General features: G+C 47.3%; 1 protein-coding gene across 4 annotated transcripts in view; it reads left to right on the top strand.

Annotated features, from left to right (window-relative positions):
* The window catches only part of LOC311528186 (intersectin-2-like), a 91,298-nt gene that overhangs the window by 56,250 nt on the left and 9,291 nt on the right, over positions 1-25,757 (top strand). The window contains exons 1-7 of one of the 4 annotated variants that reach the window (XM_084642888.1): positions 3,504-3,872; positions 4,395-4,513; positions 9,447-9,570; positions 9,779-9,865; positions 14,161-15,967; positions 22,570-22,747; positions 23,688-23,892. In XM_084642888.1, coding sequence (XP_084499014.1) covers positions 14,346-15,967; positions 22,570-22,747; positions 23,688-23,892 — 2,005 coding nt within the window. In that variant the 5' untranslated portion in view covers positions 3,504-3,872; positions 4,395-4,513; positions 9,447-9,570; positions 9,779-9,865; positions 14,161-14,345. Of the gene's footprint in view, positions 1-3,503; positions 3,873-4,394; positions 4,514-9,446; positions 9,571-9,778; positions 9,866-14,160; positions 15,968-22,569; positions 22,748-23,687; positions 23,893-25,757 lie in introns of those variants that run through there. The other 3 variants (XM_084642887.1, XM_084642890.1, XM_084642889.1) reach the window with 3 other exon arrangements.

Genomic DNA, 25,757 nt, shown 5'->3' with positions numbered 1-25,757 from the left:
TCACAGTCAAATTGAGGTTAGGAAATTTTTCTTGCTGTTAAGCCTGAAATTTCCTTTGCTCCATTTCCTCTCCGTTCCCCCTCGTTAAGCCCTCAGCGTCCACTCTAAATAGCTCTCCTCCCATCCGGATACATTTGCCTTTCTAATGCTTACCCTTTGGGCCTGATCATCAGCCTGGTGTCAAGCGGTGTAGCTCCATGGATGTCGATTTACAACTGCTGAGGATTTGCCCATTATTGTATCCCCCTCAGATGTCATTTAGCCCAGTTACACATAGCTAATTCTTGGCAGTTAGTCCCACTTCCCCCCACCCCCAGCCCCTGAATGATTTCTGTTGCTCTGCTTTGAATCCCCTCCAGTTTGCTGGATAAATCAGTCACTTACAATGTGACGTGTCTCTTGGTGCCAGGCCCTACTGTAAAAAACCATGTTGGTGGAACATTCTAACCTTTATTCCCTCTGAGGAACAAATACTGCCCTAGCTATTGCTAGCTGCATCCCCTCATTAGCACGCACACTCCTGTGATACACATGCTTGCCTTGCTTGGGGGGGTTCCTTTATTACTGCTGAGTGATGCAGGGTCATGGGGCCTGATCCTGCGGAGGTTCTGAGCCTGTTCTACTTTCCCTGAAGCCAGTCAGAGGGGAAGGCACTCAGCATTTTAGCAGGATGTATTGAGCATCTCACAGGATCTGGCTCTCAGTGGGCCAAAGCACATTAAATGACTCCTTGTTGCCATGACAATATTGACTGAGAGCCCCTGGAGTTGTGGGAATTCAAGGGAAGCCAGCAAAAATAAAATCAGGACAGCAGATCCCTTGGGGAAGTGTGAGTTTGCCCATAAGTGGGCAGTGTGTGACATCTGAACCCCTCTGATGGCACTTGGAACTTTCCAATCCATTATCCCTTCAAAGGAGTACTACAGTATTCTACAGGAATGGCCCAAACACTTCATCTGACAGTAGGGGGAGTTCAGAGGCATGGGATTGCTACTAGGTTCTCTTTCTAGAATGGATTTACTTCTTTTTGCAGATTCACTTTAACAATTCTTTTCACACAGAGGGTGAGATCCTGGCACCTAGGAAGTCACTAGAAGTTTTGGCATTGACTTCAAGAGGGCTAGGATTTCACCCACGCTCTCCAGCTGCTTCTTTTGCTAGGGCCAATTGAAAATGGTCACTAAAGTGTCAGCTGGAAAGTCCCTGCCTTCCCAGATCCACTTCAAGACTGAAGCTGCTGTTATATATAATCTGTCACTTCAGTTTCCAGAGACTTTGAAGTGCAGTTCTGCTCTGAAAAGTGAAAAGTGTAAAGATGGTATCATAGTTTTTTTCCCCCCACCTTTTTACTTTGCAATGCGTCATGTATACACAATACAGTTAAATGTAATCTCAAACTTTAACCCACTTAATATTGTTCATGTTAGGGTGGAGGCTTCCTCTGATATTGTTAGTGTTTGAGCTGAACCAGTCAGATTTTGTTTCCCTAGGCCACTAAGTCTCAGCGCCAGCCCCCTTTCACCTTTCATCCTCTACAAACCCATACCGAGTTTCATTCGTCATTAAGGTTCAGAAAAGGAAGGCTAATGCTCAGGTTGAACGGCCAGTAAATGGGTTGTAAGAATTCAACAGAAGGAAGCCAGCTCTCTAAATATCCGTTCTCTCTTTGGCCTTGTCTTCACTAGGGAAAAAGGTGTGTTCTTAACTCATGTAATCAAATCCTGGTGAAGATAAGGCAGGGTATAGGTTTCACCTGAGTTGTTAGGTTGAGATAGACAGTTGGCTTCCCCCCTATTCCTTACTTTGATTTTTTAGTATGTGTGAAAACTACAAACTTCCTTGTCTTTGTGAGGATTTTACTTCATGGTAGTTAACATGAGTTAAGAACTCACCTTTTTTCAGAGCAAAGATGCACCCTTTGTTCATGCCTGGGTGTCGGGGGGAGGCGTCAGTGTGGGTAGGGTCTTGTTTAGCTGGGGAAATCTACCAGCAGAACTATACCGGTATAGTTATACTGCTGTTCCTGAATAAGAAATTCTGCATGGAGAGTTATACAGTACAACAACAGCACTATAAGTATACCGATACAGTTCTGCCAGTAAATTTCCCTGTGTACACAAGCTCTAGCTGATGTGTTTGCTTTACATTCACTATATATTTTCAAGTTTCAGAGTAACAGCCATGTTAGTCTGTATTCGCAAAAAGAAAAGGAGTACTTGTGGCACCTTAGAGACTAACCAATTTATTTGAGCCGTTCTGTACCACGTGGACATAGACACAGGGAGTCTTTGTCCACAGTTCCTATCTTATACAGATCTTGCAGCCAGAGATAAATGTGTTCTTAATGTGCTATTGAGTCTGAAAGCACTGTATATCAAGGGCAAATCCCAGGAGCAAAATTAGTCAGTTTCTGCTACATTACATGTGGTTATTAATCAAATTTATTGTGTAATCAATGTCCAGAGTTCCCAAAGGTGAGGATTCTCCCTCAGATGTGGAAGAAACTGCCTTGCTCATTGCATCCTTTCTAACAGATGGTCAGTTTTTTAATCTCTTTGCTGTAGTTTTAAACCCTGGACCACTCAAGTTAGTTACTTTTCCTAGCTGACCACAAACTGAGGAGACTGCTCTTCTAATCCAGAGGATTTGCATCCTTTTCCTGCATCTCTGTCCCAATTAGCCATAAGGTTGGTTTTTCCTTCATAGCTGCTGTAATCAGGACCTCATGGATAGTTTAAAGTGGTCCTTTGCTGTGAGGGAGGTCTATTAATTGCTTTCTTTTTGGCAGCCTGTAAGGTGTAATGTCAAATTTATAGGTATTGATAAAATAGGAATGTTGGATACTTAAATTTAATTTTAGCTGCTAGTGTGTCATGGAGTCAGCTGATTCACTGTTTTTGTAGCCTGAAACCTGGAAAAACTAAACACACCCTCCCCTGGGTGCCCTTAACAGCTTGAACTTCCCCACTCACAAGCACTCCAGGACTGTGTACAAACAAGGACAAAGGGAACACAGTCATGAATCTGGGAAAACCCACCAACAGAACAGATATGCATATAAAGAGTCAAATACGGTCCACCCCGCTTTCCTGTAACTTTGGCAACAGTCCATCCAACTGTCTGCCCACCCACTAGTGGAAATGTCCCACAGTCCCTTGGCTGCACCACCTCACCTATCCACCAAACCCCACTCACTGTTAGGATCAGCAAGTACTAGTCATCCAAGTGTCTCTTTGCAGGTCTGTCTCCAGTTCCAGGGGAGTTGCTTACCCAGTCCTGCCTGGAGAGGCCACCAGCTAACCCAGTCTAATGAGGTAGCTCATTACGGTGCTAGATAAGCAGAACACTGGGTCATTTGTCACAACAAAGTCCCCCCTGGAAAGGGAACAAGACCACTTAAGACCCTTCAGCAGAATCCTGACTGCTTAGAAATAAACTCTTTAAACTGATCTAGGAGCCAACTACCCCCAAAATCCAAGTTAATGTCTAGTTATGGTGACTCCTCAAGCGTCCTGAGAGGAATTGTGGGTAGGTAGTCTATGCAAAGGAAGAACTCTGTGGCAGCACTTTTTCCTTTTCACCAGTAGAGGCAGTAGAGAGCTCCCCTCTGGAGCTTCTGGCCTACATTGGTCGTATGCTTCCAGCCTTCGGCAGATCCCATAGCATGGACTCTGTAGGAAAGAATGGCAATAAGAGGGGGAGGATTGTAGCTCTGATCTGGAATGTGTTCCTGTTACCACCTGACACCACATCTGGATAATTGAGCTGCATATGGAAAGATAGTGAAGGGGAGAGACGGAGGAATGAAGAAAAGAAAGGGATGGAGAGAGAGATGGAAAAGACGACAAACAGAGACAGACAAGGAGAAGTAGGTAGGAAAGCAACCTGTTTCTGGATTTGGGGAGCGTACTTGGGGACATTTCTGTGGAGTGTAGTACCTAATGTTCACTGTCTCTCTGAGCTCCTGGATGCTGTCAAAGTGAGTTAACTAGCTTGGGGATGTCAGCATCAAAGGGGAATGCATGCAAGGAGAGGCAGAAGGGACTCTGGAAAGGAGCTGTGGGAGCCAGTGGATGGGAGCACCAGCAAATGAAAAGAGTAAGGGAGGCTCAGCTGGAAGTTTTGCAGTGTAGTCTGTGCCTCCAGACAGGACCCTCCAGGTCACAGATGCACAAAGCTAAAAGCAGACATAATTCTAGGGGCAGCTGAGGATGAGCTGATGATGCTGTTGGCAAAGGCTACATTTTCCCATCAGATCCATGGCAAAAGCTCAGATAAACAGCTTAAGGGGAAACCGCAGTGGTTAGTATAATATATAGTAATGTGCCCACTGATGTACAAAGTCTCCTGGTAGTTTTCAGAAATACCTGTCACCGTTTCACTATCTCCACTAGGAGGAATGGTCTCAGTGGAAGTGGCCTAGCACGAGCTGCATACTGATGGCATACAGTAAGATGCAGAGACCCCAGTTCTCATTGGAATACATGGAAAATCAGAGCCTTCCACTGCTGTTGTAAGTTTTTTTCTTTTGAGTGCTTAATTTCACTTTGGTAAACCTCTATGAAAATGAATTTTAAAAGCAGTATTTGCTCTGTAGCACCTCTAAAACGTCCTCCTTTTCTCATGTATCCACATGGCTGGATGCTTTCCCCGATTTCTACGCTAGTGTACATCATCAGGCTGTAAAAGGGATGGGTGAATACATTTTGTGCTTGGACTGGCTTATGTAGTGAGATGTTTACTTGCAGCATATTATTCACCCACTAGTGCTTCATAAGGTTCCAGAGGGAGGGTGTCTCCCATGGTAAACAAGGGAGACAAAGTTGGAATGCAAGCTGTGTGAAAGCCTGTTTGCATGGTGCCTGCCCACAACCCCCCTTTCAAGAGCCATGGGTCCTATACGTGCCTATCTCAACATGTGGTGTACCTCATCCAGTGTACCAAATGCTCCAATAACAACTATGTGGATGAAACCAGATAATCACTATGCTTTCAAATGGACTCAGGAAAATGATAAAAGACAAAAACACCATATCACCCAGGGGTGAATCCATTTCATAAAATGATCACTCCATATCTGACCTCTCAGTCCTCGTCCTCGAAGGAAACCTGCATGCCACCTTCAAACGATGAGCCTGGGTGCTTAAATTGATAACTCTGCTAGACACCAAAAATCATGGAATCTGTAACCCACTAACTCTCCTTTGTCCTATAACTGCAGAGGTATTAATTGCCCACTTCATTTTGAATGGTTTCTTGCAACATGTATTACCTCCGTATACTTAACAATCTGTTCCACTTTGTATTCAGCTGTGACACTTTGATTATCTTTCCCAGACCTGAAGAAGAGTGCTGTGGATCTTGAAAGCTTGTCTCTTTCACCAACAGAAGTTGGTGCAATAAAAAATATTACCTCCCCCACCTTGTCTCTCTCATAAAATAAATCTATCTTTTAAAAATTGGTTGCTTTAGTTGTGCTGATTTTGAAGCTTGTTGTTAATATACGAGGCTTCTGTTGCTTGTTTGCATTTCAGAATTAGATTGCTCTGTGTGTTTGTTTCACGCAGATCTTTTTTGAGGAAGAGTACATACACATTTTAAAAAACTAACAAAAATTTGAAAGTGCAAAGTGACACAGAGCAGGCACCAGCGACAATGTTGACAGTACAAACTCAGGTTTCAGAAACTTTCACCTCATCAATTTCCTCTAAGAACAAAAGGAAACCCATAGAACTGTGCTGGATTAGCTACAACAGCTGAACCTCATCTTCCATCATTTAAAAAATACCTGTGAGGCCCTACTGCTCTTTCAGTTGTCTTAGGGGGAAAAATCCATCAGAAATCTGACAATAAGTACCAGAAATATATCCGCAGCTACCTATCCCTACTCCTGTATCAAACTAGCTCTCATAGCTCGGCTCTGGCTAAGCAAATACAGTCAAGACATCTCTGTTTTTTTGTTTACCTTTAACATGAAAAATAGAGATACATGATATTTCCCTCCCTGATATCTCTAGTTATCAACTAAGCCACCAAAACATACTTGACAGAAGAAGGTTTCAAATGCACAAGAGCAATCCATGTTGACAGTGGGAGAGACAGAGAGTGCTGTCGGTAAGGGGAACTTAGTTGCCACGGAACTCACTGTGACATAGAAGCTTGCTAAAATCCAATGTGCAGTTTTTTTTAAAATGTGCTGTCCCTTTTATGCCGGCTGATTAGATCTCTAGAAGGGATTGGGGAGCAGCTGCAGGATGCTCCTGGTGATGCCACAAGACACTCAATTTGCTGCTGAGCTCCTCAGTCATAGAAATTAGAGACAGAAAAGACCTATTGGCTATTTCATCCTTCCCCCTGGGGCTAGGGAAAGATGGGTCCTTGCAGTTTGTGCTCCAGCTGTTCCCTGCTGCCAGAACTTTCCACCACAGGTCAGTTTGGCTTCATGGCATGAGTCACAAGTTATTTTCTTCTTGGCTAATGGAGATGTATCATTCCTGTATGGAGAGCAGAAGATGTGCCATGGAAGAGATGTTCCTTCCTCCTTCTGCAAGAGCCACTGGAGTAGGATATCATCTCTCCATTCAGGGTAGCAGAGAGGTCTGTCATCCAAGGACGTTCAAAAGCAGCTCTCCACAGGCGCACGGAACAAGCTTCCCCCCCATGACAGGTCCATTAACGAAATCTCTTGAGGAGCCAATACCACTGATACCCTTCCCCACTGGAGAGGAGCTAAACCCCCTGCTCTTCTTTGTCATGGTTTGTTGCATCTTTCACTAACACCTCATAATGCGTACTTTCTCCCAGTCTCCACATCCCAGGAGCTCTTGGGCCTGCATTACTACATTACTGAGGCTACCCATAATGCTTTTCACCAGTGTCCAAGTGTTTATTCCTGTGCTTATCTGTTTTATCCTCTTGCCATTTTCTCTAATGGTCCTCTGGGAGGGTCAGCTAGGCAGGATGGCTCTTATATGTTTGGGAAGAAATAATTAATCCTTCAAGCCTTAATCCTCTAGAAATACATCATGTGCTTCGAGAGGATTTTGCAGGAAAACGGAGGTTAACAGTGGGTCTCTGAGGTAACACATAACAGAATTTCATTGAAATAAAAGTTGATAAACTGACTTGGATGATGCAGAAAATGAGCCACAACATCAGACTACGCCTTTAGTCTGACGGCCAGGTCCTATTACTCACGTATGGGCCTGAGGCTAATAATGATCAGGAGCTTTTAAATCCCTGAGGCAGGAAACTAACGGACGTTGTGCAGACAACATGAGCAAAGAGCAAAGATGTACTTAGTGTCCCTCTGAGGCTCCCGCAGTCACACTGACTGATCCAGTTCAGATGGAAGCGCTAAACTCTGTCATCGCTGGGGTGAAGCATTACAAAACTGCAGGCTGCCTAAAGCAAACTGCTAGGGTGGGGGTGCTGCAGGGAGGCATACGGTACACTCTGGAAGTGCACAAGTCAGGCAGTTAAAAGTTGTGCTTCTGTGATCAGGCCACTGAGCACAAAGACTGAGGCCAGGTCTACACTCCACACTTACCTCTGTATAAGTACATCGCTCAGAGGTGTGAAAAACCCACACCCTTGAGCTACACAGTTATGCGGACCCGTAACTCCCCGTGTAGACAGTGAGCGTCCCCCGCCAACATAGGTACTGCCTCTCGGAGAGGTGGAGTAACTAAGCCAAGGGGAGAGCTCTCTCCTGTCGGCTTAGAGTGTCTTCATCAAAGCGCTACAGTGGCAGGGCTGTATCCGTGCAGCTGTGCCAATGCAGTGTTTGTAGGGTAGACCTGCCCTGAGAGCAGAAGACTCGTGAGTCCTAGTCCCAGCTCTGCTAGTGGCTACCTTTGGCAAGTCACGGAAAAGGCATTCATAAAAGCTGGGTTTGTGCCCTTTGTAGCTTCTGTTGATTTACAAGGAAGCCAGGAAGAGATTCGGGGGGGGGGGGAGTGTTATTACTTGTTTTTTACCTTAAAAAAGGAGAGTTCTTGCTGAGTGGCGAGAAGAATGGAAAGAGCTGGGAGGCACCAGTAAGGGATCTTTCCTCTCTGGCTATCAGCCACATGCTAAGAGAAGAGAAAGCAGAGTAATCAGAGAAACGTTTCCCCTTTAAATACTCTCCTGTGTGACAGGGAATTTGACAAAAGGGGAAATCAAAGAAATAGCAAGTCCGGGGGAGAGAACAGGATGTATTGACAAATGGACTCACTTGCAGAAGCACCTGCACTGGCTGGCTGGAAAGGACATAGTTATGACGGTGGACTGGGACTCAGGAGATCTGGGTTGAGTTTCCAGCTCTGGCTTTGACTCCCTCTGTCTATTTAGGTTGTAAGCAGCTCTTCAGTGCAGGGACTGTCTACTATTCTGTGTGTTTGTACAGTGCCTAGCATAATGGGGCCTCAATCTTAGGTGGACCTTAGGCACTACAGTAATAAATGTAACAATCTTGGGGTTCATGAAATTACAAATCAGTGAATGAAAAAGGAATAAGCAGACAGCCATGTACTCTAGGGCACATCTCCAAATTCCAACCCTCATAGCACAGTCCCTTATGAGGGAACGTCTCCAAAAACACAAACTTTCATAAGCATTTCTACAATAAACATTATTGATAATAATAAGCACACAGACAGCTTCTGAGGACACACTGAAAGACACAAAGGTATATTCTTTGGAGCAATTCTGCTTATTTACAGAGAAAGGACAAAGTCCTGTTCAGCGGAACACAACAGAAACAAACACCAGCAGGCCGTTTCCTTATTCACAATTTTCATATCTGTCCCTCCAGTCAGTTCTTTGCCCCAAAGAGCTCTGTTTCTGCTCCCTCTCCGGGATATGCTCACAACTCCATCTCGCCCTCTCTGCTGGCTTTCTCCTCTCTGGCTTTCTCACACACACTCAGCTTGCCAAACAATCCCCTTGCCCCTGATCAGCAGTGCCATGCAAACCATTCTTTTGGGCCTTGGCTTCTGTTGTTTTTAGTTATCACTACATAAAGGAGCATAATTGCTCCTTCGTTGATCCTGAAAGAAGTTAGCACACCCAGGGGCTTTAACCATGTCTATGATAGTCTGTAGAGCAAGAACCCATTCCAGGAGCCATCAACACCTTCCAGCATAACAAGTACTTTCTCACAATACCTTTCAGAGTAATAGCCATGTTAGTCTGTATTTGCAAAAAGTAAAGGAGTACTTGTGGCACCTTAGAGACTAACCAATTTATTTGAGCATAAGCTTTCGTGAGCTACAGCTCCGATGAAGTGAGCTGTAGCTCACGAAAGCTCATGCTCAAATAAATTGGTTTGTCTCTAAGGTGCCACAAGTACTCCTTTTCTTTTCATAATACCTTGTGAGTCCTTTATCTCTGCTATTTCAAGGTGAGGAGGCCTGTTCCCTACATGACACTTATGTTGTGTTTTTCTCTTTCTTTCCTGGCAGAACAAATGACTATATAACCGTTGATCACAGAACATCCTGATCATCCTCCTCATCTATTATTGGGAGTGGACTACATCTACCCTGATCGAACTGGCCCTGTCAGCATTGGTTCTCCACTTGTGAGGTAACTCCCTTCTCTTCAAGTGCCAGTATATTTATGTCTGCATCTGTAATTTTCACTCCATGCATCTGAAGAAGTGGGGTTTTTACCCGTGAAAGCTTATGTTCAAATAAATCTGTTAGTCTTTAAGGCGCCACCGGACTCCTTGTTTTTGTGGATACATACTAACATGGCTACCCCCTGATACCTGTTTCTCTGCTATTATCTGCAGGCATCCCGAGAGAGAAACGCGGAGGAGGGACATCTGAAGAAAACAAGGAATTGCAGCACTGAGATGAGGAGACTGGGGGAGGATGGGGTGAGTGGACGTGCTGGTTACTGGGGAAGCACAGACACATTGTGAACGGTTTATGTAGTGGTTAGCATTCAGCATTGTATTGCACATTAATACACTTAGTAAACTGGGTGGCTGCAGTGATATTCTACATGCAGTGATAATCAGGCCATAAGCCACATGAATAACAGGGCCCGATTCTGTCCTCACTTACCAGAATGTTAGATAGGAATAATTCCATTCAGGTCAGTGGAGTTGCACTAGCTTGTACCAGGATAAGTGACAGGAGAATCAGCCCACAAGTTTTAGAAACCAACTGACAGCAGCCCTTCTGCTCCCCACCTCAGTGGGGGCGTAGCAGAGACTTACCCAGTCTGGCTTCACAACGGTTCACTGCCTCAGTTTCTCTCTCAGCTTTCCCACTGGAGTCACGGAGGTGACTTAGCCCTCCGAGGTGCCAATCAGTCCCTTCATACACCCTTGGTGGCCGGGATGGCTGTGTCACCTCACGAGGTGGCAGCATAGAGGGAACCCAGGCCCACTCTCTACTACAGCCCTGGGACCTTAATCAATTTAACTGACTGCTCTGTAGCTTAAACTGCCCTGTCTTTCCTTCCTAAGACCCTCCCTATGCGTTCAACCTGGCTCTTCCCTGGCTGTCCTGTTGCTCTTTAATAGAATGCCCCCCCACACCTCCAGTCTGCTCTCTTGGAGTCTCTCCCCATACTGAACAGGCCCTCTAACTCCGAACAGGCCTAGTTCCTCCCTCTTGCCATGGGACCCCTATACTCATTGGCCCAGATCCTCAAAGGTATTTTGGTGCCTAACTCCCATTGACTTCAATAGGGGTTAAGTGCCTAAATACCTTTGAGGATCTCTACATTCCCTGTACCAGGGAGGCAGCTAAACCTGGTGGTGGTCAGGCTAAGGCCTAAGCCCTTATAGGGCCAGCCTGCCTGCGACAGGCTGGAAGGGAGTATGGGAAGAGCGCGTCCACTGCCTACTACCTTGGAGTGCCTCCTCCCTCACTCCCTGGGGAGAAGGTCATGGGATGGGGCAGGGGAGCAGCCCCTTAGAGCCCCACCAGTCTCCAGGCAGATATCTGCACAGAGCATTGATTCCTGCTTTACACCTGCAGCTCCCCGGGGGAGAGGGCTGCTTTGGCAGAGGAGCTCATGGCAGCCCATGGCCGTGCTAAAGGGATGGGAAGAGGAGGCAGACCCCCCCCCCACCCCAGGGCTAACGCTTCCTCTCCTCTTGGCTCTGCTCCCTTAAACCTGTGCCCCTTGCAAGGAGCATTAACCAGACATACTGGGAGGTTCCTTGCACACTTTCCTGGGTCCTGCCTCCCCTGGCCCTGGGGCTCGCTACAGTCTGGCTCAGGGCAGTATGGTGCAGAGAGAGGGAAGGCGGGCGCGTGGGCAAAGTGCTGACCTGCCACTGGCTCCTGTGTGACCACGGGCAAGTCACTGGGGCCCAGGTTTCTCAAGGTGCTTAGGTGCTTAGTCCCTCCACGTTGAGAGACTGTGGGGATTGGATGACTGAATCCCTCTCACTGAGGCTCAGCCTCCTAAATCACATAGGCCTTGCAATGCTGAGCGGCGTAATGCCTGAATAGCTTTACAAATATGGTTCTCTCTATGCCTCAGCTCCCCCTGTGTCCAACAGGGATAACAGCACTGCCCAGCCTCAGGGGGGCTGAAAGGATAAATCCAGGAATGGCTGCGAGGTGCTCAGACGCTACAATGAGGCAGGCCTTAGAACCCAGACAGGTAGGCCCAGATCCTCCAAGGGATTTAGGTGCCTAACTCCTATTGAAATCAATAGGAGGGAGGCGCCTGAATCCCTTGGAGGATCTGGCCCGTAGAGTTTGATTTCTGATCACTAGGACACACCCATTCCCAGAGTGGGTCAATCAGAGCATTAAGAAACCACACTAACATGAGCTGCATCATTTATACGTCTCTCTCGGGTACAAAAAATTAAACCAAACAACCTTCTTCGTGCCCCTCTGTACCTGTGCCTGGACATTCTCAGAGACTGGAGAATCATATTGGCCATTCCCTCAGCCTGTACCGCCCGCCATGGGCATTGCCTCCACTTGTTCTGGTCAATAAACCGTTTGGGACAGGGAATTTGTCTTGTAAAACACCAAACTCATCTATGATTAGGGCTTCTGATTTGTTATTTTAACCCCTAAACCCTGATAAAACAGCCTGAGACAAAAGTTGAAATCAGTGTTTATCCAATAAACACTGGAAAACATTGGAAATGGTTACTTGTATTTAAGAGCTCATCCCCACAGAGCATTAATATGGTTATGGGTGTGTGATTCTAAAGCACACTAGCATGTTGCTCGTTAATTGGTCCACACAGACCCTGCTGGTGCGCATTAAAGGTTCCTCAGTGAGCTTTAATGTAGTGTGTTAACGTGCACTAGGGATTACTTGTTACAGTATATACAAAAAGAAAGCACACCCCACATCCCCTGCAATCACCAATTTTTGGACTCTACACAGAATTCACAAATTGCTAAAAATAACTCCCCTATAATCATAGAATCATAGAACTGGAAGGGACCTTAAGAGGTCATCTAGTCCAGTCCCCTGCACTCGTGGCAGAACTAATTATCTGGACCATCCCTGACAGGTGTTTGTCTAACCTGCTCTTAAAAATCTCCAAGGCTGGAGCTTCCACAACCTCCCTGGGCAATTTATTCCAGGGCTTAACCACCCTGACAGTTCGGAAGTTTTTCTTAATGTCCAACTGAAACCTCCCTTGCTGCAACTTAAGCCCATTGCTTCTTGTCCTAGCCTCAGGGGTTAAGAAAAACCATTTTCTTCCTCCTCCTTGTAACAACCTTTTACATACTTGAAAACTGTTATGTCCCCGTCTCAGTCTTCTCTTTTCCAGACTAAACAAACCCAATTTTTTCCATCTTCCCTCATAGGTCATGTTTTCTAGACCTTTAATAATTTTTGTTGCTCTTCTCTGGACTCTCTCCAATTTGTCCACATGCTTCCTGAAATGTGGTGCCCAGAACTGGACACAATACTCCAGTTGAGGCCTAATCAGTGCAGAGTAGAGCGGAAGAATTACTTCTCGTGTCTTGCTTACAATACTCCTGCTAATACATCCCAGAATGATGTTTGCTTTTTTTGCAATGGTGTTATGCTGTTGACTCATATTTAGCTTGTGGTCCACTATGACCCCCAGATCGCCTTTCTGCAGTACTCCTTACGAGGCAGTCATTTCCCGTTTTGTATGTGTGCAACTGATTGTTCCTTCCTAAATGTAGTACTTTGTATTTGTCCTTATTGAATTTCATCCTATTTACTTCAGACCATTTCTCCAGTTTGTCCAGATCATTTTGAATTTTAATCTGATCCTCCAAAGCACTTGCAACCCCTCCCAGCTTGGTATCATCCACAAACTTTATAAGTGTACTCTGTATGCCATTATCTAAATAATTGATGAAGATATTGAACAGAACCAAACCCAGAACTGATCCCTGCGGGACCCCACTCGTTATGCCCTTCCAGCCTGACTGTGAACCACTAATAACTACTCTCTGGGAATGGTTTTCCAACCAGTTTTGTACCCACCTTATAGTAGCTTCATCTAGGTTGCATTTCCCTAGTTTGTTTCTGAGTAGGTCATGCAAGACAGTATCAAAAGCCTTTCTAAAGTCAAGATATACCCCGTCTACCACTTCCCCCCATCCACAAGGCTTGTTACCCTGTCAAAGAAAGCACTCAGGTTGGTTTGACACAATTTGTTTTTGACAAATCCATGCTGACTGTCACTTATCACCTTATTATCTTCTAGATTGCTTAATTATTTGCTCCATTATCTTTCCGGGTACAGAAGTTAAACTGACCGCTCTGTAATTTCCTGGGTTGTCCTTATTTCCCTTTTTGTAGATGGGCACTATATTTGCCCATTTCCAGGGCAATGAAATTAATAATAATGAAATTATTGAACCCCAAAAAGCAGAACCCTATCTCTGATCTACAGTAACAGCAGGTATTCCTAAGGTGTCTCTTGCCATGATATCTAAGCAACACTGTTGCGAGCACCCGCCACTGGATTCAGCAGGAAGGTGAGATAAACCTCTCCAAAACACTCTAGTTGCAGCAGTCAGTGGACTAGCTAGAGATGGCATAGACCAATTAGACCATACAGCCCACCTCCCAGGGACACAGCTGTCTGCCTTCTGATGTTTGTGGCTTCTGGATGCCCTGGAGGTACAGCTGCCATTGCACTGTCTGTATCAGCACTGAGCCACTTCAGTAACTTGTCTCTCCTTATGTTAACAGGTTTCCCTCTGTGCCTGGGCATACAATGGCAATTCTACCAAAGTGAGAGCTCTTTAATGTGAGTACCCAGCAGCAAGCTTCTGCTGTCTGTGGTCTGGACTTTGACTATCATCAAAGTGATCTGCCAGCTCCCCCCTCATCTCCCCGTAAAGGCCAATGTGTTAGACCATCCATGTACATTTGCTATGACATACATCAGTGTTGATGAGAGACAGGAACACTGCCGGGTGATTTTGAGCTGCCAGAATAATCAGCTGTATGCACAACATGGCCTAAAGGATTTTTCAATTAGCAACATGCATCCACTAAAGAACTTAGACACTCAGATTCTTGCTGGGGACTTCAACCCTGTAGACTCATGTCGCATAGACAAGACAACCTTCGCCAGTGCCGCAGAAACCCGGCTGTATCGGAGTGTGGAGAATCTACACTGGGCGACAGTTGCAGACTCCAGTCTGTATTCGCAGTGCCGGAGCATGGACAACGAGCTCCTTTTCCACTATAAAGGTGCCAGTTACTGGTCCAAAGGCTCTGCAGAGAGAGCCCCAGTACAGAGCACAGCAGACGCTTGCGGGCACCTGCCCCTCCACCCCAAGCAAACGTCACCATCTGCGCGAAACGTTCCCCTTCCTCCTTTTGCCAAAGTGTCTCAGTGGCTTTTCCCTTCCGCGGAGGAGAGAGCCCTACATGGGGATGCCAAAAAAGAACTGAAGGAGAAGCTGAGGATTCACAGCGCCAAGCCGGCAGCGGAACCGTGCAAGCCCGTGCGTCCCCAAGCGCCTTTGACAGACCGGGTGGCGAGGGAGTTCTCAGAATGTCGGACATGCCAGCAGTACAAAAATGGGTGTGCTGTACACTGCTGTGCGGTGTTTGTGGAACACGCACCCCTCAGTCAAGGCCCCACAACGGCGCCGGGGAGACAGAGGCCATGTTTTGCGTGCAGGATAACCAGTCCGGAAGACATCAAGCAGGAAGCTCTGAGGAGGTTGCAGCTGAGAAGACAGAACAGCTCTCCCAGCCTGACTCTCCATCATGCCAAGGAAAGCCAAGAGATCGTCAAATCCAGAACCATTGGATCCCTGAAGGGTTGTGATGGGGAGACTGATGCCAAAGGGCCGGCAGAGCTGAGCAGAAAAGGACGCTGTAAAGGGAGACTCTACATCCCTACCTTTGAGGAGTTCAAGCGAATGAGAAGCAAGGAGATGCGTTTATCTGCGGGTACCAATGGGCCAACAAAGTGCCTGAGTGAAGGGTCTCTGGCAAGCCAGACTCTGGAAAAGGAAAGCAATAAGGACATCCACTTGGCTGTGCCACAAGAAGCCCTGGAGGCCAAACTCCCCAGCGATTCCACAGCAACAACGGACGACTATGATGATGTGTTTCATGAAAGCCACATCACTGCTGGCTCTGCCCATTATGGAGACATTCCAGCCACCTGGGGCAGCTTCAGTTTGGTCAGCACAGCTGGGGCTAACCAGTGCCTGTCGAAAGACTGTACCTACCAGCTGTCAAGTACAGATAGGTCCCTGGTCCCTATTTGCTCTAGCCCGATTCCAAGATCGCCTTTGCAGGCAATAGCAATCCACGGGGAGAGGGAGGAGGTCTGCAGTGATGAGCAGCAGGGATTAGACTCAAGACAACTGAGTGGAGTCCTTCACTTTGCTGGGCAGGCACTGGCTTCTGAAGCCCATTCTTCTTGCTGTCCATCGCTGCTCTTAGAAGCTACAGACCTATCCAGTTATGGAGCTAAGCTACAAAAAATGAAGGATGAATTCATAGGCTCAGCACTGGATCTTATTAAGAAAAGGTAACATACTCTACTGGGACACTGAAAGCAGTCCTGGTTTGAGGGGTCTATGTCTTCCTCCCAATATGTAAGTGTAACTCCCATTGGATCAGTACTCTGCAGTTATACAGAGCCTTTCAGCTTAGGATCTCAGAGTTACAAAACCTAACCAATAGAAATGGCTATTTATTAGTTGTATTATCACTGTACCTAGGGATCCTAGTCATGGATCAGACCCCCATGTTTCCACTATTTTTTTTAATCCTAATGGAAGTAGGTGTTTGACACAAACATTTCCTTTTAGTGTTTGCAACTGAAACCCTGCACCATCCTGCTAGTACCTGATAACCTGGAGAGGAAATTGACTAGAAACTGATCAACAAAACATTTTAAGGGACTTGTCTGTTTTGATCTATTTTGATTTGAGCTGACTGAATGAAGTACAGAAAGCACAAAGAATGAATAGTAGATTGGAATTTTAAAAATATAAGGTGCTAACAAAACAAAGAGGAACTTATATTTTAAAAAATCTGAGTTTTAAAGTGACGGGGATTCTTTTACTGTGATTTTTCCTGGGGAACCAACCTAGCCAAATACTACCAAGTAATACTTGTAGTGACTAGTAAAGGCTGTTGCTTAATCTGGATAGTGTTTGAAACATTTCCCTTTGGCTAGAACCAAGGAGTGCTGTTTAACTCCCAATTTACAGCTTTGGGTGGAAATCACCAAGTTCCACATGATTTCCACTCAAATTGGCCTAAGATTTGTTTCTAATTCAGCCCAAACTTCACTCCAGAGGCTTGTGACGCTGTAGGAATCTAGCTGGAGTTTCAGGCTTGTAACAAAACCCAAACTCACCACCATGGATGGTGGGTGAAGCTTCCCCTGGGCTGGCTAGCTCCCTGTCCAACCTCTTCCACCCGCAGTCCCACCCACACTCCAGCCTCACTCCGCCCCAGGCCCCACCCCTGCTCCACCCCCAGCCCTGCCACTGCTTACAGCGTCCCTCCTCACTCCCCCACCTGCTGCGAGGGCGGGAAGAGGCGGGGCCAGGTGTCTGGTGGTGGGGTGGCGGCAGCATACCTGCCGCCCTCGCTCACCACTTTTATTTCCTCATCACTTAAGATGACACAACAGATACACCTGGGACATGCTCTGGCTCCCATTGAAGAGAGCGAGGCCCAGATGGCATTTAGGGTCCTAACTTCCATTGAAATCAAAGTTCAGAGCTTAAATACCTCTGTGCATTTGGGCTGTCCTTGGCTCCAACGGGAGCAGGAGTGGGCCTTTAATAAAGTTGTGCTGATGAACACATAGGCTTTGTTAAATTTGTTACAATTCTACCAAGCAATTTTGTCTTGTACCATTACTTACTTGTAGCCACACTTATTTACTTTAGACTCATGTAAATGGTTTCATAGTTTAAGACTGAACATTTATTTGAGTTGTGACATTGGGATGATGGAAATTTTTAAGTCCCTCTTGAATCATTTAATCCCTTTGGCTCACATAAGAGTCCCTGCTGGGAAGAGACACATTGGTCTACCAGTGGAAATCCTACATAGGCTTTTAAATACAAATTGCACTTTCTGAGCTGTCTAAACGATGTGGGATCACCATCCAGGACAGGACACAAGGAGCTGGGGACTCTCAAACTGTTGAGCTTTGAATTTGGGAGGATGAGAAGGAAATGAGACCATCTGTGTAATGAAATAGGAACCAATTGGACAGGCAAGGGATTGTGGGGCAAGTGCTACTCGGGGAGATGGTTAAGGAGAAAGACACTCCAAGAGAAAAGGTTTTCTGGACGACGTAAGGATGGTAGATGAAAGAGCTGTTGTCAAGGGCAAAGAAAACTAAGGCCAACAAGATTAGGGAAAGTGTAAAAAGATGACGAGGAGGCAGAAAAGTCCATCCAGCTAGAAGAAGAGGGGAAGGGACATGGATGGCACACAGGAGCTTGTACGGACCACACCCGTGTTGGGAAGGTGAATGGAGAAGACTCAGGGCTCAAGAAAAGGATGGAAAGGACTGAGAGCTGCTGAGGAGGAGGATACAGCTATGGTGGTTTTGCAGAGGACTGAAGAAAGGCACTGTGCACAGATGGGGTGGGACTAGAGCATCTCTTTCTAGAAGATTCAGGGAGAATAGATGGCTCCACAGATTCAGAGGAAAACAGCACATTCACATGGAACTGCTCACTCCCCTGCATTGTTCCCTGCCAGCCTGAAAGCTTGGCGTGAAGGAGAAGCAATGTGTAACAGAGATCAACAAAAATCAACCCACCAAAACACCTTACACAATAAATAGCCCAAGAGATTTTACCCTGCAGGTGGAGGAGAGCCAGAGACTCCATAAAGTCTACTAGGGACTTTGCTACTGCTATCAATTTGATGTGAAAGATGCTCAGACACTACGGTGATGGATGGCAGGATAAAACCCTATGACAGAGAGACAGACAGACAACTCTGCTGCAGCTTTTTTGGGCCGTAGCATATTTCTTCCCAGCTGAATTCTCTTGTGCTCTGGCCTGCAATGGAGTGTGGGAACTTCAAATCCCAACCACCCAAGGCCAGGATGGGGAGAACTCCGGGCTCCAAGACTCATAACAGCTCAGCTAGGAAATATTGTACTGGAGTCCAGAACAGAGGCAGCTGGGTCCTAAGCTTGGTAATATGGTAGAAAGTGGGTGGTGCTGGGGAAAGGGCTCACAACATGGTGTCAAGTGTGGCACATACTGGATCCACCACAAACTGCAGTCTTGCCTACAGTCCACTGGTGGGCCATGACTATCAGAGAGCATAGACTATTTTAGAGAATACAGTGAACACCTGGCAGGAACAGTACCAAGGGAATACAGCTAGCATATGGCTAGAGGAAGGAAAGTCAGTTGGGGTCAGTATAAATGGGAAGATCCAATGGAGGAAGCTGAGAGGGAAGATGAATAACGCAGAAAATGCAAAAGGGAATGAAGTTCTGAGGCCTGGAGAAGAGAAAATAAACTAGGCATAGTGCTTTGTCTATGTGCCGAGCATGACAGCACTGATTTATACCTGTTACCCGAAGTTAAGGGGTTGGCAGAGATCTTGGTGTGCTGGCAAGAAGGTCTTCAGATGAGGAAACGAACATCGCTCGGGACATGGGTGAGAGCTAGAACGATGGAGAGAACTCTGGAATAACTGAAAGCACGTTCAGTGAAAGAGAGCAGGAAGGTCAGTGGAGTTGGTGGAGGGAAGAGTTCCACTATCGAGGAGATGTTGCGGCAGACTCCAGGGTCCCTGGCCATGGTGAGGGTAGAGTCTGAATGAGGCAAGTGTGTGAGGAAGCCAGATTTTTAGATTCTGTGGGGAAGACCTGGTGAGAGAGGAAGGGAGGGCCCAGTGGAAGTGGTGGCAGGTGGGGCGAAGTGGGAGAAAGATCACCTCAGAAGCATTGGCTAGAGATGGGCAGGGGCAAAACTCTCAACATAATATTCATCTGTATTAGTATTAAAATGAGTACATATAGACAGCAACCTTCACCCCAAAGGATCCCACGGGATCACGGGATTTACAGAGGGAATCACTTCCCCCTCCACTGAAATGCAGCCACATCTGGTGTGAACAGGGCAGTCCTGTAACAGTCTACAGTGACACTGCACAGCAATTAGAGCAAGAAGTGGAGAGCACTGTATGGAGTTGAGATTCCAGGGGGGCATTTTTAAAGAGGCGGCATGAATTAAGAGCAGGATCAGGTGACCACATCCCACCAAGGGCAGACGGATCCCGAAGTGTACAAGAGCTGTCCCTGTATGGCGCTCACAAAGGAACACGATTTAGGCAAAGATAAGATACTGTGGATCCTTTTAGCGGATTTGAAGACAGACAGCGGAGCCAGTCTGCACGAGTTATGGTGTCAGTTACATGATCCATCAGCTTCCCAGCCACAGCCTTATTTCAAGCAATAATTGCTTTTAAGATGAAAAAAAATGAAGGATGTCTGTGCCATGGAAACATCACAGAGGTCAAATTTAAAGAGTCCAGAGGCAAGGGGCCAGGCCCTGGGATGCCACTGCACAGGAACAAGTGCTGTCCAGGCGTGTGAGAGAACAAAAATACCTTCCCCTTTGCTCTCCCCTGATCCCGCTGCAGCATGTGCAAAGCTGGCTCCCCCTGCACAGGTTAGAGCCAAAGGGCCAAAATCTCAGCCCAGGAGGAATCCCAGCCACACGCCTCTTGCAGTAGAGGGAGAGGGAATGGCATGAGAGCTCCTACTTCAGCTCTACGCTGCTGAAGGATCATCCCTGCACTGGGAAGAGCCTCCTTGGGCTGGTTAAACCAGCCAGATTACATCAGTGGTGCAGGACAAAGTGGTCACAGTGGGGAAATCTGCATTAACTCTGGCACGTTGCACAGCCAGTATATTTTGTGGTATAGATCTAACCACAAAAGCAATAATCCAGGATTTCTCAAACTAGGGTCTGTGAGGGTACTCCAGCAGGTCCGCAAGTTTTGTCCGGGACCACCAGCCCCACTGATCAATGCCGTGGATCAGCTGTTCAGTGGCGTGCAGGAGGTGCTGGGAGGGAGGGGGAGGAGCGGGGATGGGGCGCACTCAGGGGAGGAGGCGAAGAAGCGGGGGTGGGAAGAGGAGGGGCAGGGTAGGGTCTTGGGGGAAGGTGTGGAGTGGGGGAGGGGACTGGGGCTGAGCAGGGGGTCCATGAAAATGTTTAAATCAAAATGGGGGTCCTCGGATTGCTAAAGTTTGAGAACCACTGCAATAATCTATTTGGCGCACAAAGCAGGTCTAAAGAAAGTTCCGTTCACACGGCATGGACACTGCCGTAGGAATACTAGCTGTTGCCTTTCTTACCTGTTTTACCTATAACTGACCAACCCTAGTGCAGATTTAATTTCTTGACTCTAAAATAGTCTATTTTTTCCACTCTTTCCTTTTCAAAACCACCTGGACACAACCGGCTCCCATTTCCCAGGGAGGATCGCCTTTGGAAATGTTTAGAAGAGTAAACAAAATATATAAAAGCCACAGAAACTAACACTGTGAGTGAGCTCCCCAAACATCATTCCCAGAGAAGTGCCTCCAAGTCTTCACTTTTAGTAATAACTCTCTGCTCTTAGAGCGGATTGCACATGTCATGAGAAAAGCTCAAAGCACGATACAAACATAAATGAATGATCACTTCCTTGCAAATTAGGTCTGTACGGTCTTGTGCCTAAGGCAGTGCATGGGGAATCAGGAGACCTGGGTTCTATTCCTGGTTCTGCTGCTGTGTGGCCTTGGACAAGTCACTTCACCACTTTGGGCCTCAGTTTCCCCTCCCACCATTGTATATTTAGATTGGGGAAGGGACAATATCTTACATCACGTTTATGCAGTTCCTAGCACAGTGGGTCCTTGATCTCAGTAGTGGATTCTAGATGTCACTGTAACACAAACAGCAGTCATAATTTTGTTATTCCCATTCTACAGAGGAAACAATAGAGGCATAAAGAGTGAAGTGGCATAACAAGACCCACATAGCAGGGCACTGGAAGAGCCAGAACACAATAGAACACAAGGGGTCCTGATTCCCAGCCTTCTGCTAGCACTGCACGGTGTCACTGGCGTTGTATACAATCGCAATCAGACTCTAATTGTGCAAATCCTCTGCTAATCCCAGCTGGGATCTAGAAGCACAGAAGTGTGTGAAAATGAAAATATTCATTTGAAAAGTTAACCAACTTTTTCAGGCCTAATAAGAGATTCAGTCTGAGTTTGGGGGAAGATTTGGGTCTGTTCTCACTTTATCTGAACCAGATTCAGTTTGGGGTCTGTGCTCATTCACTTTAGCTGAGCCAGTTCACCTATCCCTAGTTATAAAGGGAGTGTCTATAGACCTCAATATGTGACAGTACTGGGAGCTACAGTTTAGCAGCTGTCAGGCATCAGTGGTAGCCTAGGAGTAAAAAGCTACGTAAAGAAGAAACAGTCATTATACTAGGTATTGGTTAGTCACAAAGGCTGATTATATTCCAGTCTCCTGCATCGCTCTGGTCAGTTACACCAAGGTTGTCTGTATACAGTCCTGACAGCCCTTCTTGTTAAAGGAATTTGAAACAAGGGAAATGAAACTTCCTCTTAACAGATTTCTTTGTGATATAAACCCAAAGCAGAAGGCGTCTCAGTATCCTCATGATCGCTTCCCTCTTTTCTTCACCCATTGATTGGCTAAGCTATCAATATTGCACCAAATCCTGTTCCCATCTTCCCTGGAAATAACTTGTTTTGTTAGAGACACGGTCCATTTAAATTGAGTATGCCTTTTAAAAATGAGTTCAAAGCAGTGCCAGGCACTACAGTGTCCCTCTGGGACAGTTTTTATAGTTTTATAGCCACTCCTGTAACTGAGATCACCAGATCTGAGCTGATTTTAGATTCCTTAAACCCCACACAAGTGTATTATTAAAACAAGGAATGGACTAAAGCCTTCCAGTTTGGATCCTTCTCTGAACGGATGGGTGCTGCTCAGACCTGGGGACCCTGCCCAAACCCATCTCCTAACTCAGATCATCTCCTAACTCCTAGTGGTGGCTGCCCCTTTGCACGTATATGATGTTGATTGGCTTCTGCTCCTTCCCTTGCAGCTGCAGTGCTGAGACTGCTGTAGAGTCGCCATCCATGGGATCATGTGACCCTAGGAAAGCTGATCTCTCTTCTCCAGAGGAGGACAGTGATCCAGCTACAGTCATTTCCATGGCAACACGGACCTGGAAGACCAAGCCAAATAATGAGACACCTAGTGACACTCAACCTGCAGGAAACGTAAGGAAAGATTCCCATTTCACCCCAGGCAGGTGGCTTTTGCCAGGCACTAATCACCGTTAGCATTTAATTAGTTAGATTTCAGAGTAGCAGCCGTGTTAGAGTGTTCGGAAAGATCAGGGGCATACGAACGGGCTGATTTTTGACCCCGGGAATGGATGTAGAAAGGAAATCTGTGAATCAAGTCAGTTTTGTTAAATGAAGTTTTTCTGTTGCATTATTTTTAATTCACTGTTTTTTTCCTGGAAAGTTTTAGTGTAATAGGGGCTAGTTCTTCCCTCATCCCTGTACAGGCCACCCCTGGCTCGCTGGGATTGGAGCACCACTTGGTGTGTGTGTGTAACTTCCAAAATAACCCCCAAGAACCCCATAAGGACTTCATTCCACCTACCCCTACCCAGCACAGACATTCGCTGTGTAACCAACTGCTTGTATATTCGCGCTCTCTTCAACAGTTAGGTTTAGTTTTTAAAAATGTGTCTGAAACGGCAACATTGAACTGTTCAGTGACTGGTGATGCCACTCCATCTGAGAATGGAAGAGACAATGGGCTCAGTCTTACTTCTCTTGATACTGTTGTTTGTTTTACAGTAGTGCCTAGATCAGGACCCCATTGTACAAACCTAGAGAAAGAGATAGCCCCTGCCCTAGAGAGCAGAAGAAGAAACAGAGGTGAAGTCATCTGCCCATGACCCCACAACAGAGCTGGGTTTAGAACCCAGGACTCCTGACTCCCATGCGGTTGCCCTAGCCCCAGACCACACAGCCTGCCCCCATGAGTGGGAGTTTTGCCATTGACTTCAGAGGCAGCAGGATCAGACTCTGTCATGGCATCCAGCAGCCTGCAGAGCCCAGGCTGGCTCCGTTGCTGCTTTTGGATCTGACAAAGCTTTTAAATACTTCCTGGCCCCCGCCCTAACGTCACTTGCCTTTGTTGCAGAATTCCAGCCCGAGCTGCCGCAGATCCAGCTCTGACATGGCCCAGGAGACTGCGGACTGTGTCAAGGCCCAGCGGGAGTGCCGTCTGCGGCCTCATTTCAGTGACCCGATGCCAACAGATGCTGTGAAAAGGAAACAGCTGGAGCTGAAGATAGCGGCAGCAGCCCGGCAACACGCACAGAAGCGACGCCAGGAGAGAGACCCTGGTACCTGCACCGATTCCTGCATGGGCCTGGACAGACTGTCCGTGTCCTTCCTTAGTTTAATTGTAACAGGAGATTCTGCTCCCTCGACAAGGACAGTTTAGAATTCAGTGGCTATGAACCAGATCCTGATCTCGTTTATACTGATGGAAATCTGGAGTAACACCACTGACTTCAGTGGAGTTGTTCTGGGCTTACACTGGTGTAAAGGAATTCAGAATCTGGTCCAGGGGCTTGTATCAATGTAGTTTGATTGGTTATGCTGGTGTAATCTGGGCTAACCCCAGAGCGGTGGGAGGAGGCCCGAGCAACCATGGGAACTGACATAGCCATTTCTGCACCACCCCCACAGGATCCCCTCATGCAGGGAGCATGCTGGGAGTACTCCTAGCGGGAGGGGGACACGGCCAGGCTTTCCTATGCCCTGGCTATTCCTGGCTGCCCCAAAGGCCAAGAGTGGCTGCAGACAGCTGGGCTCAAGTTAGGGCAACCCCTGCTCTAATCTCCAGAAGGGACCAAACTGGCTTCTGGCAGCCCCCACATATGGGAGGCACAAAGATGGCATAAACTCACTGTGCCTGAGTCCAGTGGTGGGACAGGGATGGATTAGTCCCACTGGACTCCAAATTTGCACTGGCGTAAGTGAGAGGAGGTTCAGCCCAAAGTCCCTGGACTATAACGCCTGGAACTGTCCTGCACTGGAGAGCACGGGGGACACGGATAAGACGAGCTAATTGGCGTGTAGCCGCATGCCCTCCTGCCTGCCCATTTATGGCAGGGCACAGTAGTGTCTCTGCCTCTGTTCCCCTCCTAGGCTTCTGCTGCCTCCTCCAGCATCTTCCAGGCTTAGGTGGCTCAGCGCCCCCCGGCTCGGCCCCTACCTGTTCTGGGCCCCCAAATGCCGCAATAAACACACAGAAATGAACTCTTCCCTTCCCTCGGGGCGGCCTGACGGGCTGTCCCCAGCCATCCTACCCACCCACAGCAAGAGCCCCAGGTCTGTGAGCTGGGCTCTCCCTTTTTAGCCCCTCCCACAAAGCTTGACACCTGCTTCCCGGGTCACAAGGTAGGGTGGATTGGGCCCCCAGCAGCCCCTTAACCCTTTCCGGACTCCTCTGGGGTTTACACCCCCCCACCAGATGTTTTCTGGGATTCATAACAGATAGAGGGGTTCCTGCACTCACAGGTTCGTCTGGCAACTGGCTCCCTCTAGGTCTATCTTCTAAATGACCCCATCCCCCACCACTGCCATACCAGATTACCAGATTTTTTAGCCATACCAGATTACGGCCTTGAAACATCAATCCCTGGGGGCAGAAGGATGTATTATTTGCCTGGCACGAGGCATCATACTGAGCACTGCAGAATAAATGGTAGGCAGAGAGCACAAGCCATTTCATGTAACAACACAAAGCGCAGCAATGTCCGTGCTCCAGTTCCCAGCTTGAATCCCTGGGGGGACAAATGATTTTTTTAAAGGTCCATTGTAAGGGTCGGATCCCCAGCTGGTGTACATGGGAGTGGCTCCATCGACTACTGAGTTGCACCCGCGGAGGATCTGGTCCGATTTCAGTAAGTTGCAGAGTCTGAAGTCGGAGCTGGCTTGCGCAGAAGGCAAGTGAGCGGTGGATCAGGGCTGTGTGTTTTCAGAGTCCACTGACACAGGCACTCACAGGCTGGCTCAAGCCCCCTTAGCAGTGGGACTGGTGGAGGGGCTCCACCTGGCTTCTCCATCTAGCAGCAGCAGAAGGGTGGGAGACAACTTGAAGCCCTGTTTTCCCCTCATCCTCTCCCTTAGGCTCCTAGCTCCCAGGGCTGCCCCCAGCTCGGAGTCTGTTGAGTGAGCTCTTCCCAGTCAGCAGTGCACG

Source organism: Lepidochelys olivacea (assembly GCF_965140295.1).
Source record: "Lepidochelys olivacea isolate rLepOli2 genome assembly, chromosome: 11".
NCBI classification, from domain to species: domain Eukaryota; kingdom Metazoa; phylum Chordata; order Testudines; family Cheloniidae; genus Lepidochelys; species Lepidochelys olivacea.
Note: the sequence above shows the minus strand (reverse complement) of the source record. Positions and strands in the feature narration are given on the sequence as shown.